The sequence below is a fragment of the Lithobates pipiens genome, unplaced genomic scaffold (genome assembly GCF_037356315.1).
Source record: "Lithobates pipiens isolate NorthernLeopardFrog02 unplaced genomic scaffold, aLitPip1_a1.2 Scaffold_27, whole genome shotgun sequence".
Classification (NCBI taxonomy): Eukaryota; Metazoa; Chordata; class Amphibia; order Anura; family Ranidae; genus Lithobates; species Lithobates pipiens.
The window spans coordinates 87073188-87088952 of record NW_027507788.1 but is presented as its reverse complement, the minus strand read 5'-3'; the positions used below and the strand labels follow the sequence as shown (position 1 = coordinate 87088952).

The 15765-nt window shown below is 43.5% G+C and overlaps 1 protein-coding gene and 1 long non-coding RNA gene across 5 annotated transcripts in view; both read left to right on the top strand.

Moving 5' to 3' along the window:
• Positions 1–15765, top strand: part of LOC143933963 (uncharacterized) — a 286424-nt gene that overhangs the window by 261332 nt on the left and 9327 nt on the right. The window lies entirely within an intron of this gene.
• RIC8A (RIC8 guanine nucleotide exchange factor A) overlaps positions 1–15765 on the top strand; it is a 116374-nt gene that overhangs the window by 91282 nt on the left and 9327 nt on the right. For all 4 annotated transcript variants that reach the window (XM_077457171.1, XM_077457173.1, XM_077457174.1 and 1 more), the window contains 2 exons: positions 7470–7614; positions 9831–9950. In XM_077457171.1, the coding sequence (XP_077313297.1) occupies positions 7470–7614; positions 9831–9950 (265 nt within the window). The remainder of the gene's footprint in view (positions 1–7469; positions 7615–9830; positions 9951–15765) is intronic.

Genomic DNA, 15765 nt, shown 5'->3' with positions numbered 1-15765 from the left:
TTAAAAATTTTAATGAAGAAGCTTACCTATATGCCTGTCATCAGAATTGCCACTGCATTGCCCCTGCAGATCATCCTATGGTGGGCACCTGTTACTCTGTTACCTTAATGCATTCTTTGCATCAGCATCCCCCCCCCCTTTTTTTTTTTTAATTACCTGAGCCCTCATTCGATCCAGCATTGTGCATGTCTGCAGCTCTTCTCTCCCCTCGCTTACGGATCTGTGGCTCTGCTGGGGCACCAGGAGCTATTGGCTCCCACTGCTGTCAATCAAAGCCAGTGATGAGGCAGCAGGGGGCAGGGCCGAGTACTGCTGTCTGTGTCAATGGACGCAGCTGTGAGGCTGGCTCCATGGGATTCGACTTCCCGCGGGGGCACTAGACAAAGGGGCCAGGAGCGCCAGTGGGGGATTGTAGAAGAGGAGGTTTGTGGCGTCTCTGCAATTCCATGTTACAGAGCAGGTAAGTATAGACCTGTTTTGTTTAAAAAAAATTACCTTTCTTTATTGTACATCATGGGACACAGAGCCTTAAGTAATTACTTAATGGGTTATAGGCCACCTTCAGGTGTTGACACTGGTAAACCCATTCATGGAAGTTTACTCCCTATATAACCCCTCCTCCTCCTCCTTCCAGGAGCACATCCATTTTTTTGCCAGTGTCTAAGGTGTTGGTTACGAGTGAAGATGTGCTCTGAGGAGCTCCACTGGAGGGTTCCATGCTGGATTTAAATAGCCTCCATAAAGACCAGATCCATCCAAAGTGCCATTGATACCTGGGACCTCGTATCCGAAGCACGAGGTTTTGCCTGTAACGCCTCTTTGTAGGGCTGGAACCCAGGGCTTAGGTCTTGTTACATTACCTAAACTTCCTGATGGGGTGAATTTTACAGGTCCAAGGCAGTTGGAACCCCCGTTTTAGGGACCCGGTCCTTGAAGGTTTACTAAACGCAGTCCACCGTGATGGGTGAAGGTTGGATTGTCTGTTAATTCAGCAAATCCTGCGGCGGGGATAAGGTAAGAAAAGGAACTTGGGTATTAAAAACATCTATGCATTCTTCCATCAGGGAAAAAATGTTGTCATGCCTTAATTCTCCACTAGAGTCTATGCACATACCTTACTCTGTTGTCTTCACTGTAAAGCTCAGTCCGTGTCTGGTTGACTCCCTACAACTACTGCAGCTGCTGACTTTTAATAATCGGACACTTACCTGTCCCAGGGTCCAGCGATGCGGGGGAACGAAGCTGTGGGCACCCGGCTGTGACTTCACACCCGGCCACCCACTGCGCAAATGCGTGAGTGGCGCCGCGCACCATGATTGGCCGCGCAGTCATCGGGACCTGTCACGTGTCCCAGATGACTAACAGGAGGGAGGGGGCGGAGCTGAGCCCTTCCTGCGCCGAGGGGAAGTGACGTTAGGAGCCCAGGCACTGAAGGAGGCAGACTACGAGGGACCCCCTAGCAACAGGCATTTCGAGGTGAGTTAAAAAAAAAATGTACAAAATTGTTTTTAGTTTTTTAGGAATTGTACGCATTTTTTATTTTTTTTGTGTGGAACACCACTTTAAGTATATTGCTTTACTACAAAAACTGATGTGCTCCTGGAAGGAGGAGGGGTTACAGTGCCTTGCGAAAGTATTCGGCCCCCTTGAACTTTTCAACCTTTTGCCACATTTCAGGCTTCAAACATAAAGATATAAAAATTTTATTTTTTGTGAAGAATCACCAACAAGTGGGACACAATTGTGAAGTGAAACGAAATCTATTGGATATTTTAAACTTTTTTAGCAAATAAAAAACTCAAAAGTGGTGCGTGCAAAATTATTCGGCCCCTTTACTTTCAGTGCAGCAAACTCACTCCAGAAGTTCAGCGAGGATCTCTGAATGATCCAATGTTGTCCTAAATGACTGATAGTGATAAATAGAATCCACCTGTGTGTAATCAAGTCTCTGTATAAATGCACCTGCTCTGTGATAGTCTCTGTTCTGTTGAAAGCGCAGAGAGCATCATGAAGACCAAGGAACACACCAGGCAGGTCCGTAATACTGTTGTGGAGAAGTTTAAAGCCGGATTTGGATACAAAAAGATTTCCCAAGCTTTAAACATCCCAAGGAGCACTGTGCAAGCGATCATTTTGAAATGGAAGGAGTATCAGACCACTGCAAATCTACCAAGACCTGGCCGTCCCTCTAAACTTTCAGCTCAGACAAGGAGAAGACTGATCAGAGATGCAGCCAAGAGGCCCATGATCACTCTGGATGAACTGCAGAGAACTACAGCTGAGGTGGGAGAGTCTTTCCATAGGACAACAATCAGTCGTACATTGCACAAATCTGGCCTTTATGGAAGAGTGGCAAGAAGAAAGCCATTTCTCAAAGATATCCATAAAAAGTCTCGTCTAAAGTTTGCCACAAGCCACCTGGGAGACACACCAAACATGTGGAAGAAGGTGCTCTGGTCAGATGAAACCAAAATCCAACTTTTTGCCCACAATGCAAAACTATATGTTTGGCATAAAAGCAACACAGCTCATCACCCTCAACACACCATCCCCACTGTCAAACATTGTGGTGGCAGCATCATGGTTTGGGCCTGCTTTTCTTCAGCAGGGACAGGGAAGATGGTTAAAATTGAGGGGAAGATGGATGCAGCCGAATACAGGACCATTCTGGATGAAAACCTGTTGGAGTCTGCAAAAGACCTGAAACTGGGACGGAGATTTATCTTCCAACAAGACAATGATCCCAAACATACAGCAAAATCTACAAAGGAATGGTTCACAAATAAACGTATCCAGGTGTTAGAATGGCCAAGTCAAAGTCCAGACCTGAATCCAATCGAGAATCTGTGGAAAGAGCTGAAAACTGCTGTTCACAAACGCTCTCCATCCAACCTCACTGAGCTCGAGCTGTTTTGCAAGGAAGAATGGGCAAGAATTTCAGTCTCTCGATGTGCAAAACTTATAGAGACATACCCCAAGCGACTTGCAGCTGTAATCACAGCAAAAGGTGGCTCTACAAAGTATTAACACAAGGGGGCCGAAAAATTTTGCACGCCTCACTTTTCATTTTTTTATTAGTTAAAAAAGTTTCAAAAATCCAATAGATTTCGTTCCACTTCACAATTGTGTTCCACTTCACAATTGTGTCCCACTTGTTGGTGATTCTTCACAAAAAATAAAAATGTTATATCTTTATGTTTGAAGCCTGAAATGTGGCAAAAGGTTGAAAAGTTCAAGGGGGCCGAATACTTTCGCAAGGCACTGTATATAGGGAGTAAACTTCCTTGATTGGGTTTACCAGAATCAACACCTGAAGGTGGCCTATAACCCATTAAGTAATTACTTAAGGCTCTGTGTCCAATGATGTACGCCAAGAAAACGATTTTGCAGGTAATCTGTAATAAAAATCCTATTTTTACAATCTCTTTACATATAGCATTACTATATTATCCCCTTCCCGCCGAGCGTACGCAGATGTGCGTACTCGGCTTCTGGGGGGTATACCGGATGATGCCCGCACCTGCAGGCATCATCCCGGTACCGTTTTTTCCAGCGGGCGATTGGCTATCCAGCCATAACAACCGATGCGGCTAAAAGCCGCTCGGCTGTTATGCCGTAAGAGCGGGAGGGGACGTCCCCCCTCCCCCCGCCGCTGTTACCGGTGCTCCCGCTCGATCGGGAGCACCGATTCCACATCCGCTGCCTCCGGGTGCTGGGGAGGAACTGGAACGAAGCCGTAATCGGCTTTGTTCCAGTATCCTAATAGTAAACACGGAAGCGACGTCATGAGGTCACTTCCCATTTACTCGACTGCCAATGGCGCCGGTTTTAAAAAATATACGGTATTCAGAATCGCCATTTTCGGCGATCTGAATAAATTGAAGTGTAAAGGAGGGATCGGGGGTCTTTTAGACCCCCGATCCCTCCATAAAGAGTACCTGTCACCACCTATTACTGTCACAAGGGATGTTTACATTCCTTGTGACAGCAATAAAAGTGATCAATTTTTTTTTTTTTAAACAATTTAGTCATTTTAAAATATATAAAATAAATTTAAAAAAATAAAAATGTTTTTTAAAGCGCCCGCCGTCCCCGCAAACTCGCGAAGCAAAGAAAACGCATACGGAAGTCGCGCCCGCATATGTAAACGGTGTTCAAATCACACATGTGAGGTATCGCCGCGATCGTCAGAGCGAGAGCAATAATTCTAGCACTAGACCTCCTCTGTAACACTAACCTGGTAACCGTAAAAAAAAATTAAAGCGTCGCCTATTGAGATTTTTAGGTACCGTACTTTGTCGTCAGTCCACGAGTGCGTGCAATTATAAAGTGTGACATGTTTGGTATCTATTTACTCCAGGGGTTGACAAATTTGCTTGGAATCTAGGAGCCAGCTAAAAAAGTTAGGAGCCAGGTCCGTGACGGCGATCTGGACCTGTCCCTGGCCTGACATGGAGACGAGTGAGGGGAAGATAGCCCCCAGCCCCCCACCTGTCTCCAAGTCATTGCCCATAGCTCTTAGAGGGACATTTTTAAATTGCATTTTAGTGTAAATATGAGATGTGAGGTCTCTCTGACCCCAGATCTCATATATAAAAGAGGACCTGTCATGCTTTTTTCTATTACAAGGGATTTTTACATTCCTTGTAATAGGAATAAAAGTGACACACATTTTTTTTTTTTTTAAAAGAACAGTGAAAAAAATAAAAATAAAAGTTAAAATAAGAAAAAAAAATTGTTTTAAATGCGCCCTGTCTTGCCAAGCTTGCGTGCAGAAGCGAACGCATATATGAAAGCGGTGTTCAAACCACACATGTGAGGTATCGCTGCGATCGGTAGAGTAAGAGCAATAATTCTAGCCCCAGACCTCCTCTGTAACTCAAAACGTGCAACCTGAAGAATTTTTTAAACGTCGCCTATGGAGATTTTAAAGGGTAAAAGTTTGTCGCCATTCCATGAGCGGGCGCAATTTTGAAGCGTGACATGTTGGGTATCGATTTACTCGGCGTAACATTATCTTTCACAATATAAAAAAAAAAAAATTGGGCTAACTTTACTGTTGTCTTTTTTTTTTATTAAATAAAAATGTTTTCCCCAAAAAAAGTGCGCTTGTAAGTCCGCTGTGCAAATATGGTGTGACAGACAGTATTGCAACGACCACCATTTTACTCTCTAGGGTGTTAGAATAAATAATAAAAAAAATATATATATATATATATATATAAATATAATATAATATAATATAATATATATATATATATATATATATATATATATATATTTTTTTTGTTTGTTTTGTTTAGGGGTTCTAAGTAAAGGGATGGAGAAAGACTGGCCCATTAGCATTGTTGGTTGTAATTCCAACGGCCACCACAAGAGGGCGCCAGATTCCAGAAGGAACCATAGGATCACAGAAGGCCTCAAAGCCGGGGGCTCAATTACCGGCCGCCTGCGGCGCGGCCGACGCGATCGCGCGCGGGGGGGGGGGTCCACGGTATGCCCGAAATATGCCCGATCGTGCCATATTCCTATTACAAGGGATGTTTACATTCCTTGTAATAGGAATAAAAGTCATCAATTTTTTTATTTATTTTTTAAGTGTAAAACTAAAAAAATAAAAATAAAATTAACAATAAAAAATAAAATTTAAAGCGCCTCTGTCCCCGTGAGCTCGCACACAGAAGCGAACGCATATATAAGTCCCGCCCACATATGAAAACGGTGTTCAAACCACACATGTGAGGTATTGCCGCGAACGTTAGAGCGAGAGCAATAATTCTAGCCCTAGACCTCCTCTGTAACCCAAAATATGTAACCAGTAAAAAAATTTAAACCATCGCCTATGGGGATTTTTAAATACCAAAGTTTGGCGCCGTTTCACGAACGCATGCAATTTTGAAGCATGAGATGTTGGATATCTATTTACTCGGCGTATCCTCCTCTTTCACATTATGCAAAAAAATTGGGCTAACTTTACTGTTTTTTTTTTTTTTGTTTTTTAAGCATGAAACAGTTTTTTTTCTGAAAAAAACGTGTTCGAAAAATTGCTGCGCAAATACCGTGTGAGATAAAAAGTTGCCACGAGTGCCATTGTATTCTCTAGGGTCTTTGCTAAAAAAAACATATATAATGTTTGGGGGTTCTATGTAATTTTCTAGCAAAAATATTAGGAATTTTACATGTAGGAGAGAAATGTCAGAATTGGCCTGGGTGCGAAGTAATTAAAGTTACATCTAATTTCTTCTCATTTTAATGAGTGGCCACGCATCTCTCCCGAGGAAAAGTATCCCCATTGTGGGGTCACCAGTACGGTATTTGTAAATTGAAATCATATCCCCTCTCAAGCGTCTCTTCTCCAGAGAGAATAAGTTCAGTGCTCGCAACCTTTCCTCATAACTAATATCCTCCAGACCTTTTATTAGCTTTATTGCCCTTCTTTGTACTCGCTCCATTTCCAGCACATCCTTCCTGAGGACTGGTACCCAGAACTGAACTGCATACTCCAGGTTCGCCTGGACCAGAGTCTTGTAGAGCTGGAGAATTATCGTTTTATCTCTGGAGTTGATCCCCTTTTTAATGCATGCCAATATTCTGTTTGCTTTGTTAGCAGCAGCTTGGCATTCATTGCATGTCATTGCTGAGCCTATCATCTGCTAGGACCCCCAGGTCCTTTTTCATCCTAGATTCCCCCAGAGATTCTGCCCCTAGTGAATAGATTACCTGATGTTCATTCTCATTAAAGGTTGCCATTTACTGTGTGAACCATTACCAACCTGTAGTAAAAAAACAAAACACTTGGATATTGGATAAACATTAACGATAAAGTTCCAACTTTCTATCTTCTGTTTTACTGGCAAACCATCCAGAGTTCTCTGGAGTTATTCAGACTAAATATGCAACATTTTTAAATGATAGGCATCCCTTATACCAGGGATAGGCAATTAGCGGACCTCCAGCTGTTGCAAAACTACAAGTCCCATCATGCCTCTTGCTCTGGGTATCATCCTTGAGGCTGTCAGGGTCTTGCTATGCCTCATGGGACTTGTAGTTCTGCAACAGCTGGAGGTCCAGTAATTGCATATTCCTGCCTTATACTATGTGCCATCAATCATTTTATTAGTTTCTGGCATTGTAGGATGATGGTGGAGGGATGCCTATAGTCCAAGTTTCATAAAGTAAGCATTTGAACTTGGCATATGGACACTGTACAAGCAACAAATCTACCTTTTTACATATACAGATACTTGTGCAGGGCCCTTTTGTGACCTGAGTGTCTGTGCCACCCATAGCAGGCAGGTGGAATCTTCCTTTCCTTTGCCCCAGTGGCAAAATTACAATTGGAAACACTGCTATGAGCAACAGGTGCAATTTTCATCACCTCCCCGTAAACATTTACTGTGCAATTGTATAGTAAATTTGGCTTTTACATAGAGCAGTTTTGTGACTAATATTCCTGTCATTGCACTCAGTGTCTAGATTTGTGAAATATACTGGATACGGGAATGCTGCTGGCTTGCTTGCTGCCAGGGGGCTGCTGGCAGGTGGACGTGGAGAAGGTCGATACTCTGAAGATGAAGACACAGATACAGAAGAGTACAGAGAAGCTAAAGCTAAGTAAGTGTAGCATCCCTCAATTTAGAGCTGCACAATTCTAGCCAAAATGAGAATCACAATTTGTTTTCTCATGATTTTCGCGGCGCATCATCTTTCACATTATACAAAAAAATTGGGCTCGAAAGACTGCTGCGCATATACAGTGTGACAGAAAATATTGCAACAATCGCCATTTTATTCTCTAGGGTCTCTGCTATATATATATATATATATATATATATATATATAATGTTTGAGGGTTCTAAATAAATTTCCAGCAAGAAAAAATTATTTTAACTTGCAAGCAACACGTGTCAAAAAAGGTTTAGTCTTTAAGTGGTTAAACAAACCTTATTTACAGACCAAAGTTCTTCCCTGCTCTAAGTGGACAGTGTTACAATGTTTCTGGTTATCTCAGCCTTACACCATGTTGTGAGCTTTTTTTTTTTTTCCTTCTTTCTTTTGACAGCTGTCAGCAGAGCAAAGAACTCTGCGCTCAATCTGGGAAAATGCTCTGTTAACCATTTTAGCCCCGGAAGATTTTACCCCCTTCCTGACCAGAGCACTTTTTACAATTTGGCATTGCATCACTTTAACTGACAATTGCGCGGTCATGCAATGCTGTACCCAAACAAAATTTGCGTCCTTTTTTTCCCACAAATAGAGCTTTCTTTTGGTCATATTTGATCACCTCTGCAGTTTTTATTTTTTGTGCAAAAACAAAATAAACAAAAAAGAGCAATAATTTTGAAAAAAAAAACAATATTTTTTACTTTTTTGCTATAATAAATATCCCTAAAAATGTTTTTAAAAAAACACATTTCTTGATCAGTTTAGGCCAATAAATATTCTTCAACATGTTTTAGGTTAAAAAAAAATCACAATAAGCGTATATTGATTGGTTTGCGCAAAAGTTACAGCATCTATAAACTATGGGAAAGATTTTATGGTATTTTTATTATTTTATTTTTTTACTAGTAATGGCATTATCTGCGATTTTTAGCGGTATTGTGATGACAGATCGGACACTTTTTTTTGACACATTTTTGGGACCAATGACATTTATACAGTGATCGGTGCTATCAATATGCACTGATTACTGTGTAAATGTCACTGGCAGGGAAGGAGTTAACACTAGGGGGCCATCAAGGGGTTAAATGTGTGTTCCCTCAGGATGTTCTAACTGTAGGACTAAATAGGGGAGGAGACAAATCATTGTTCCTACTTAGTAGGAAAAAACGACATGTCTCCTCTCCCCTGACAGCACAGGGATTTGTGTGTTTACACGCACAAATCGCCATGCCAGGCTTTCATGCACACGGCTATCGCCGCCAGCCATGTGTGCCAGGTCCGTGAAGCGGCCACCCACCCTCTGGCGGCTCTTAAAGGTAATCCCGTATATGTACAGGATTTCATGCAGTGGTGCCATTGTGCCGCAGTAAATGTGCATGAGCCGGTCGGGAACCAGTTAAGATTGGGAAGTGGGTAGGATCACGATTTTGATTCTTTAATGATTAATTGTGCAGTTTTACCTCAATTAGAAAATTGCTTAAAAGAGAAGCTCAGGATTTTAAAAACATATACTTAACTAGGTGGATGCAAATTTGATCCGATGCAGCAGCTGTCCCCTGCAAGCTCTGCAGTGAGAACTGAGCCATCAAACACCATTCAGTTCTCTCCCTCTGCTCTGAGCAGAGAGCCGTAACTGTCAGCCAGCGGCTATCTGTTCTCTCCTCCAGTGCTTACTAGAGCGCTGGCCTGTGGAGAGGGCAAGAGGGGCTTGCTCAGGTTCTCAGCGGATCGCTGAGAGGCTGAGCCAGGTGTTCCGGTCCAGGCATCTGGTAAGATCCTATATGGTTGGGCTCTTTTCTAAGTCTGGACTGCCTTAAAAAGGGTCACAGGAGTGCAGAAGGAACTGTACTCCTGTGATCCATTGGAGAAGTAGGGCCAAAAAAGCTTTGGCCATACTTATTTTGAAATAAAAACTTATTGGACTGGTCGTCTGCAACCAGATTCAAATGTTCATTTTTCAGCCACCTTTTTCCTGGTCGGAGTCTGTTCAGTGGCTACACAGGCATTTATTTAATTAATAAATGAGACCCAGTCTGCTTTTGTGAGTCCCAGACAGGAAGTACAACATAATGAACATAGCAGATTCCATGTATATATGATAATTTATCACGCTAAACTTGAAATAAAGTGTGTAAAAATCTTTGTTCTCTATTGTATTTATACAGCATTAATCCAGTGACTGGGCGTGTGGAGGAGAAGCAGCCCAATCCCATGGATGGCATGACGGAGGAGCAGAAGGAGTATGAGGCCATGAAGCTGGTCAGCATGTTTGATAAGTTATCAAGGTCAGTTGCTTTCAGATTTATTTAGAACAGGGGTCTCTAAACTTTTTAAAACAATGGCCACATTATATATTTTGCAAATATTCGCAGGCCAAAAAAAAATAAAAAAATGTGGTTTATGAATGAATAAATACACTGCATGGAATAACTTCATAACTGAAGCCCCCTCCTTTCACATTAGAAGCCCCCCTCCCCCCAATCACTTCAGAGCCCCCTTACATCTGGGTAACCATCAGAAGCAGAGACCGACTAATCTGAATCCTGAGTCTGTGTCTGACCATTAACCCAATTTGACCAGATAAAATCTTGTAGTGGGCCGTAATCTGGAGAACCCTGATTTGTAAAGTAAACCGTGATGACCGGGACTCTTTAGGGCAGAATGGGGCCCTAGATAAGGGAGCAGCTCTGGTCTTTCAACTCTTTAGTTGACATGGATACGTTTGCAATAAGCGCAAAGAAGATTTCCATATTGGCATCGACATCCTAGGCTTCTGCCTAGGTTGCATTATAAATGGTCCTGTTTGTTTTTGTTTAGTTTTTTTTTACTTTTATTACTTAACCACTTGCTTACTGGGCACTTAAAGTGGAGTTGCCCCCCAAAAAATAAAACTACTTAAAAATCTTAAAAAAAATAAAAAAAAAATAATTGGCAAAAAAAAAATTTTTACTCACCTCTAAATACCGGTTGCTAGGGGGTCCCTCGTAATCTGCCTTCTTCATTGCCCGGGCTGGTGACATCACTTCCCCTCGCGCCGCACATTCACCTGGGACCTGTCACGTGTCCCAGGTGACTGTACGGCGTATCACGGCGCCCTGCGCCGCTCGCGCATGCGCAGTGGGTGCCCGGCTGTGAAGCCACAGCCGGGTGCCCACAGTATGCATGACGGCGCCGCGAGCGGAGCGGGGAGCGAGGGGGGGGCTTCGTTCCCCCGCATCGCTGGAACCCGGGACAGGTAAGTGTCCGATTATTAAAAGCCAGCAGCTGCAGTATTTGTAGCTGCTGACTTTTAATTTTTTTTTTTTAGGGGGTACCCCACTTTAAACACCCTTCCTGCCCAGACCAATTTTTAGCTTTCGGTGCTCTCACACTTTGAATGACAATTACTCAGTCATGCAACACTGTACCCAAATTAATTTATTGTCCTTTTTTTCCCACAAATAGAGCTTTCTTTTGGTGGTATTTGATCACCTCTGGGGTTTTTATTTTTTGCGCTATAAATGAAAAAAGACCGAAAATTTTGAAAAAAAACGCATATTTCTTTGTTTCTGTGACAGAATTATGCAAATTATTAATTTTTCTTCATAAATTTTGGCCACAATTTATACTGCTACATATCTTTGGTAAAAATAACCCAAATTAGTGGATATTATTTGGTCTTTGTGAAAGTTAGAGAGTCCACCAGCTGTGGTGCGAATTGCACAAAATTGATCACATCTGATGTACTGGTGGCCTATCTCACTTCTTGTGACCCAAACAAGTCAGGAAAGTACAAATACCCCCCAAATGACCCCTTTTTGGAAAGTAGACATTCCAAGGTATTTAGTAAGAGGCATAGTGAGCTTTTTGATGTTGTCATTTTTTTCCCACAATTCTTTGCAAAATTAAGATTTTTAAAAAAATTTTTTCTCCACAAAATTGTCATTGTAATAGGTTATTTCTCTCATGTGGCATGTGTATACCACAAATGACACCCCCAAAAAATTCTGCTACTCCTCCTGAGTATTACAATACCACATGTGTGGGACTTTTTCACAGCCTTGCCACATAGAGAGGCCCAACATGCAGGTAGCGCCATCATGTGTTCTAGGAACATAAATTACACATCTAACTTGTTGACTATTTATTACACTTTTGAAGCACCAGGACAATGACACGTGACACTGATGACAGATGGCACTGATACGTGGCAATGATGACACTTATACGTGGCACTGATGACACGTGGCACTGATGACAGATGGCACTAATATGTGGCACTGATGACAGATGGCACTAATATGTGGCACTGATGACACGTGGCACTTATACGTGGCACTGATGACACGTGGCACTAATACGTGGCACTGAAGACACGTGGCACTAATACGTAGCACGGATGACAGATGGCACTAATACGTGGCACTAATACGTGCCACCGATGACAGATGGCACTAATACATGGCACCGATGACGCGTGACACTGATGACAGATGGCACTGATAAGTGGCATTGATGACACGTGACACTGACAACAGATGGCACGTGACACGGACAGGTGGCACTGATGACAAATGGCACTGATACGTGGCACTGATGACAGATGGCACTAATACGTGGCACTGATGACAGATGGCACTATGTGGCACTGATGACACGTGGCACTGATGACAGATGGCACTGATGACAGATGGCACTGACGACAGATGGCACTGACAACAAATGGCACTGACAACAAATGGCACTGACAACAAATGGCACTGGGGGCAGGTGGCACTGGGGACAGGTGGCACTGGGGACAGGTAGCACTGGGGTGGATGGCACTGGGGGCAGGTAGCACTGGGGTGGATGGCACTGGGGGCAGGTAGCACTGGGGTGGATGGCACTGCTGGGGGAGGATGGCACTGCTGGGGGAGGATGGCACTTTTTTTTTTTTTTTTTTAACTCGAGGCAGAACGGCTGCCGCTGCAGCCGTTCATCTCTCCCCTCTCACACTGTCTGTGTGAGGAGGGAGAGCGGCGCTGAGAGATGATCTCATATGTTTACATATGAGATCATCTCCTATTGGACACGCCGATCACGCTGCAAACGGCCGCTGTGATTGGCCGTTTACAGCGATCTGTGTTTGCCTGTCCCCGGGGGACACGGCGAACACAGAACTTCCGCGATGCACGCCGAAGTAAACATCAGGACGTCCAGGGACGACCACCCCGACGAACGCGCCTGCTCTACGGCCGTCATTCGGCTATAGGGCGGGCGCGAGGTGGTTAAAGTGGAATTAAACCTAAAAGCAAACATTTTATTTAATTGCAGCTTACAAAATCCTAGTGATGGCTGCATTAGTTGTGTTTTTTTTTTTTTTTTTTAAGGCTTTCTTTCCTTTATTTTTACCTGGTGATCCTACCATCAAGTTTGTTTTTGGAAGAACAAGCTCTCTTGCACGTGTAGCAGTTACAGGGTTGATACAAACCATTTAACACGGACAAGGGTGTTTTATAATGATCAGCTTTTATTTATGTAAAACCTTTTTCCCAAAAAAGAAAAAAACTGTTGCAGTAACTGCTTATAAAGTGTTAACTGGCGTTTGGCTCTAATTCGTTAGTGTATATAAATCTGCTAGTACATCTAACAGTCCCCTCCCCCCAGATGCTACTGTCCAAAGCTATCTCTATTTCTCCTTCCTCCAGAGTGGGGGCACTCTAATGCAGGAGGTTTGTTGTCAGATCACCAAGTGAAAACCGAGGGGGAAAAAAGCTTAAAAGAAAATGAATGCAGCCACCACATCTAATGACTGGTAAACCTTTAGTATATAAAATTTTTGGGTTTATAGTGGTTCTAAACCGTTTACAACCACTTTAACCTACAGGTAAGCCTAGATTAAAGCTTACCTGTAGGTGCTTGCAATGTCTCCCAGACCTGCACGGTCTAGGAGATATTTGCAAATCGCCGTACGGTGATTTCTTCTGCGCATGCACCAGAGTTGGGGTACGCTGTGACGTTTCTAGCTCTGGTCGTGGCGCTAAAGGCAGCTCCCACGCGCATGCGTGGAAGTGACATCATGCGACTCCGGCCAGTCACAGAGCCGGAGTTTGTGGCCCCCGAAAGGAAGAGGGGGGAAGAATGGACACTCGCAACTAGCGAGGAAGACGGGGACACTACTACATTATGCTTTACCTTTGCAGGGAAACAAAGAGGAAGTAACAACCATCAGGGTTTACTTCCTCTTTAATACCGCTTTAAAGTGGTAGTAAAGCCTAACTCTAACTATTTTTAAAACCATTCCCTTCTCTCTCCTCCTACCTATCCTGCATACCCTGTGTGAAAAAAGCACTTACCTTTTTTTGATCTGATCACATGATCATGCAGCTCCGGCTCCTCTGTGTAAGGGAGCGCTCAACAAACGCTGTGAATTCCGGGAGCTGTGACATCACCCATAGGCTGCTAGGTACCAGCCATTGTCTCTGCACCTCCTCTCACTGACACAGGGGAGGCGGATCTGCGGTATCACGTGACCAGACAAGAATAAAGATAGGCAAGTATACTGATCCTTTTAATACAGAAGATAGGAGGAGAAGGGAGAGAATGTTTTTAGGAATAGTCTTTTTTTCACTCTAAAAGGGAGAAGGGGTGGAGAGACAGACTGTGGGTGGGCTGTTATGTTGACCAAAGTTTAGAAGTAGCTGTTTTTCTTTAACTACCTGCCAAGCTCTCACAGTAAATATACCTACCGCAAGCGGGTGTTAGGTGCAGGCTCAACAATGTACATGTATGTTGCTGGCTTTCTTCTAGGTTTGGGCTGCGCTTGCATGGACCCCCTGCCAACCCGTGCAGGGATTGGTCACTGCATGAGTTTGGCAGCAGATTTCAGCCAATGATTTTGTCTGAAACCTGCTGATCTGCTGTGTCCAATAACAGGCACAGTTCTGTGTGATTATAAATACACAGAACTCTGTGTACAGACACTAGCGATCTGGCTGTTTCTTCTCCCTGAAATTCACGATTCAAATTTTTTTCTTTTTTTTGATGGAAGCCGCGGCCTCGCCTAAAAACGCCTGCCTGCTGCACCGGTCCTGGTGAAAAAAAAGAAAAAATAATCGATTTGCTGAAATTTTTAATCGCTTTGACCTCTCAACTCGATTCAAGATTTAAATCGATTTTTTCCCCAGCCCTAAAAGCGGGGTTAAAAATTGGGTTGATCAGGACGTAATAGCAGCACATATTACACTTGTTAGACTTACAGTTAACCCCTTGATGTAAACTCCTAACCAGCTATTGTTATTACTACAGTGTACAGTACTATCATTGATCACTATATTAGTGTCAATAGCGATGTCCATGTCAGTCAGTTAGTGGCTGTCCCAGCCAGTGTCTGTTAGCACCAGGTTGCCCACCACACTCAGTCACTGATCACTGCCTTTAGCAGTATAGTGTCTATAGCTGTGTAAATTATAGCATATATACCAAGGGTAGGCAACCCCCCGACACTGGTAAGGCAAGCGGCACGCAAAACCTCTTTTGCCGGCACTTAATTCCCTGCCCAGCAGTACACGGAAATATCAGTGATACACTAATGCATTCCAATTTCAGAATTCCTCACTCTGCACCTGCACTGATGGGGAAGGCACTGTGCCCCCACACATTGTAAAAGTTGGGAAACTTTGTTTGGTTCTCTACCTTTGCTGTAGCTGCGATCGTCAGCATTTGTGATGGGGAAGAGATTGGGTGCAGTTTTGCTGTGGTGCAGAGCGCCACACTTTTTCTCAGCTGCAGGGGCCCAACTTATGATCCCGCACACAGGCCCACTGCTTTCAGAATATACCCCTGACCTGAGCTCATCATTGCACATCCAATTCATATGCTTGTATGTGACTTCACATACAAGCATGTGGGCTGGAGGCAAGAGTTATATCAGCTGGATGAGTATGCCAGGACAGGTAGAGGTGTCTCACCTCTGCTTCCTTTCACCACTCTGCATATCATAAGAAGAGGGTACAGCAGTGGAGCAGATGAGCAGGAGGATACAGAGGTGAGGGAAAATGAGCAGAAGGGGTTCAGAGGTGGGACAGAAGAGCAGGAGGTACAGCAGTGGGGCAGATGTGCAGGGAGATACAGTGGTGGAAG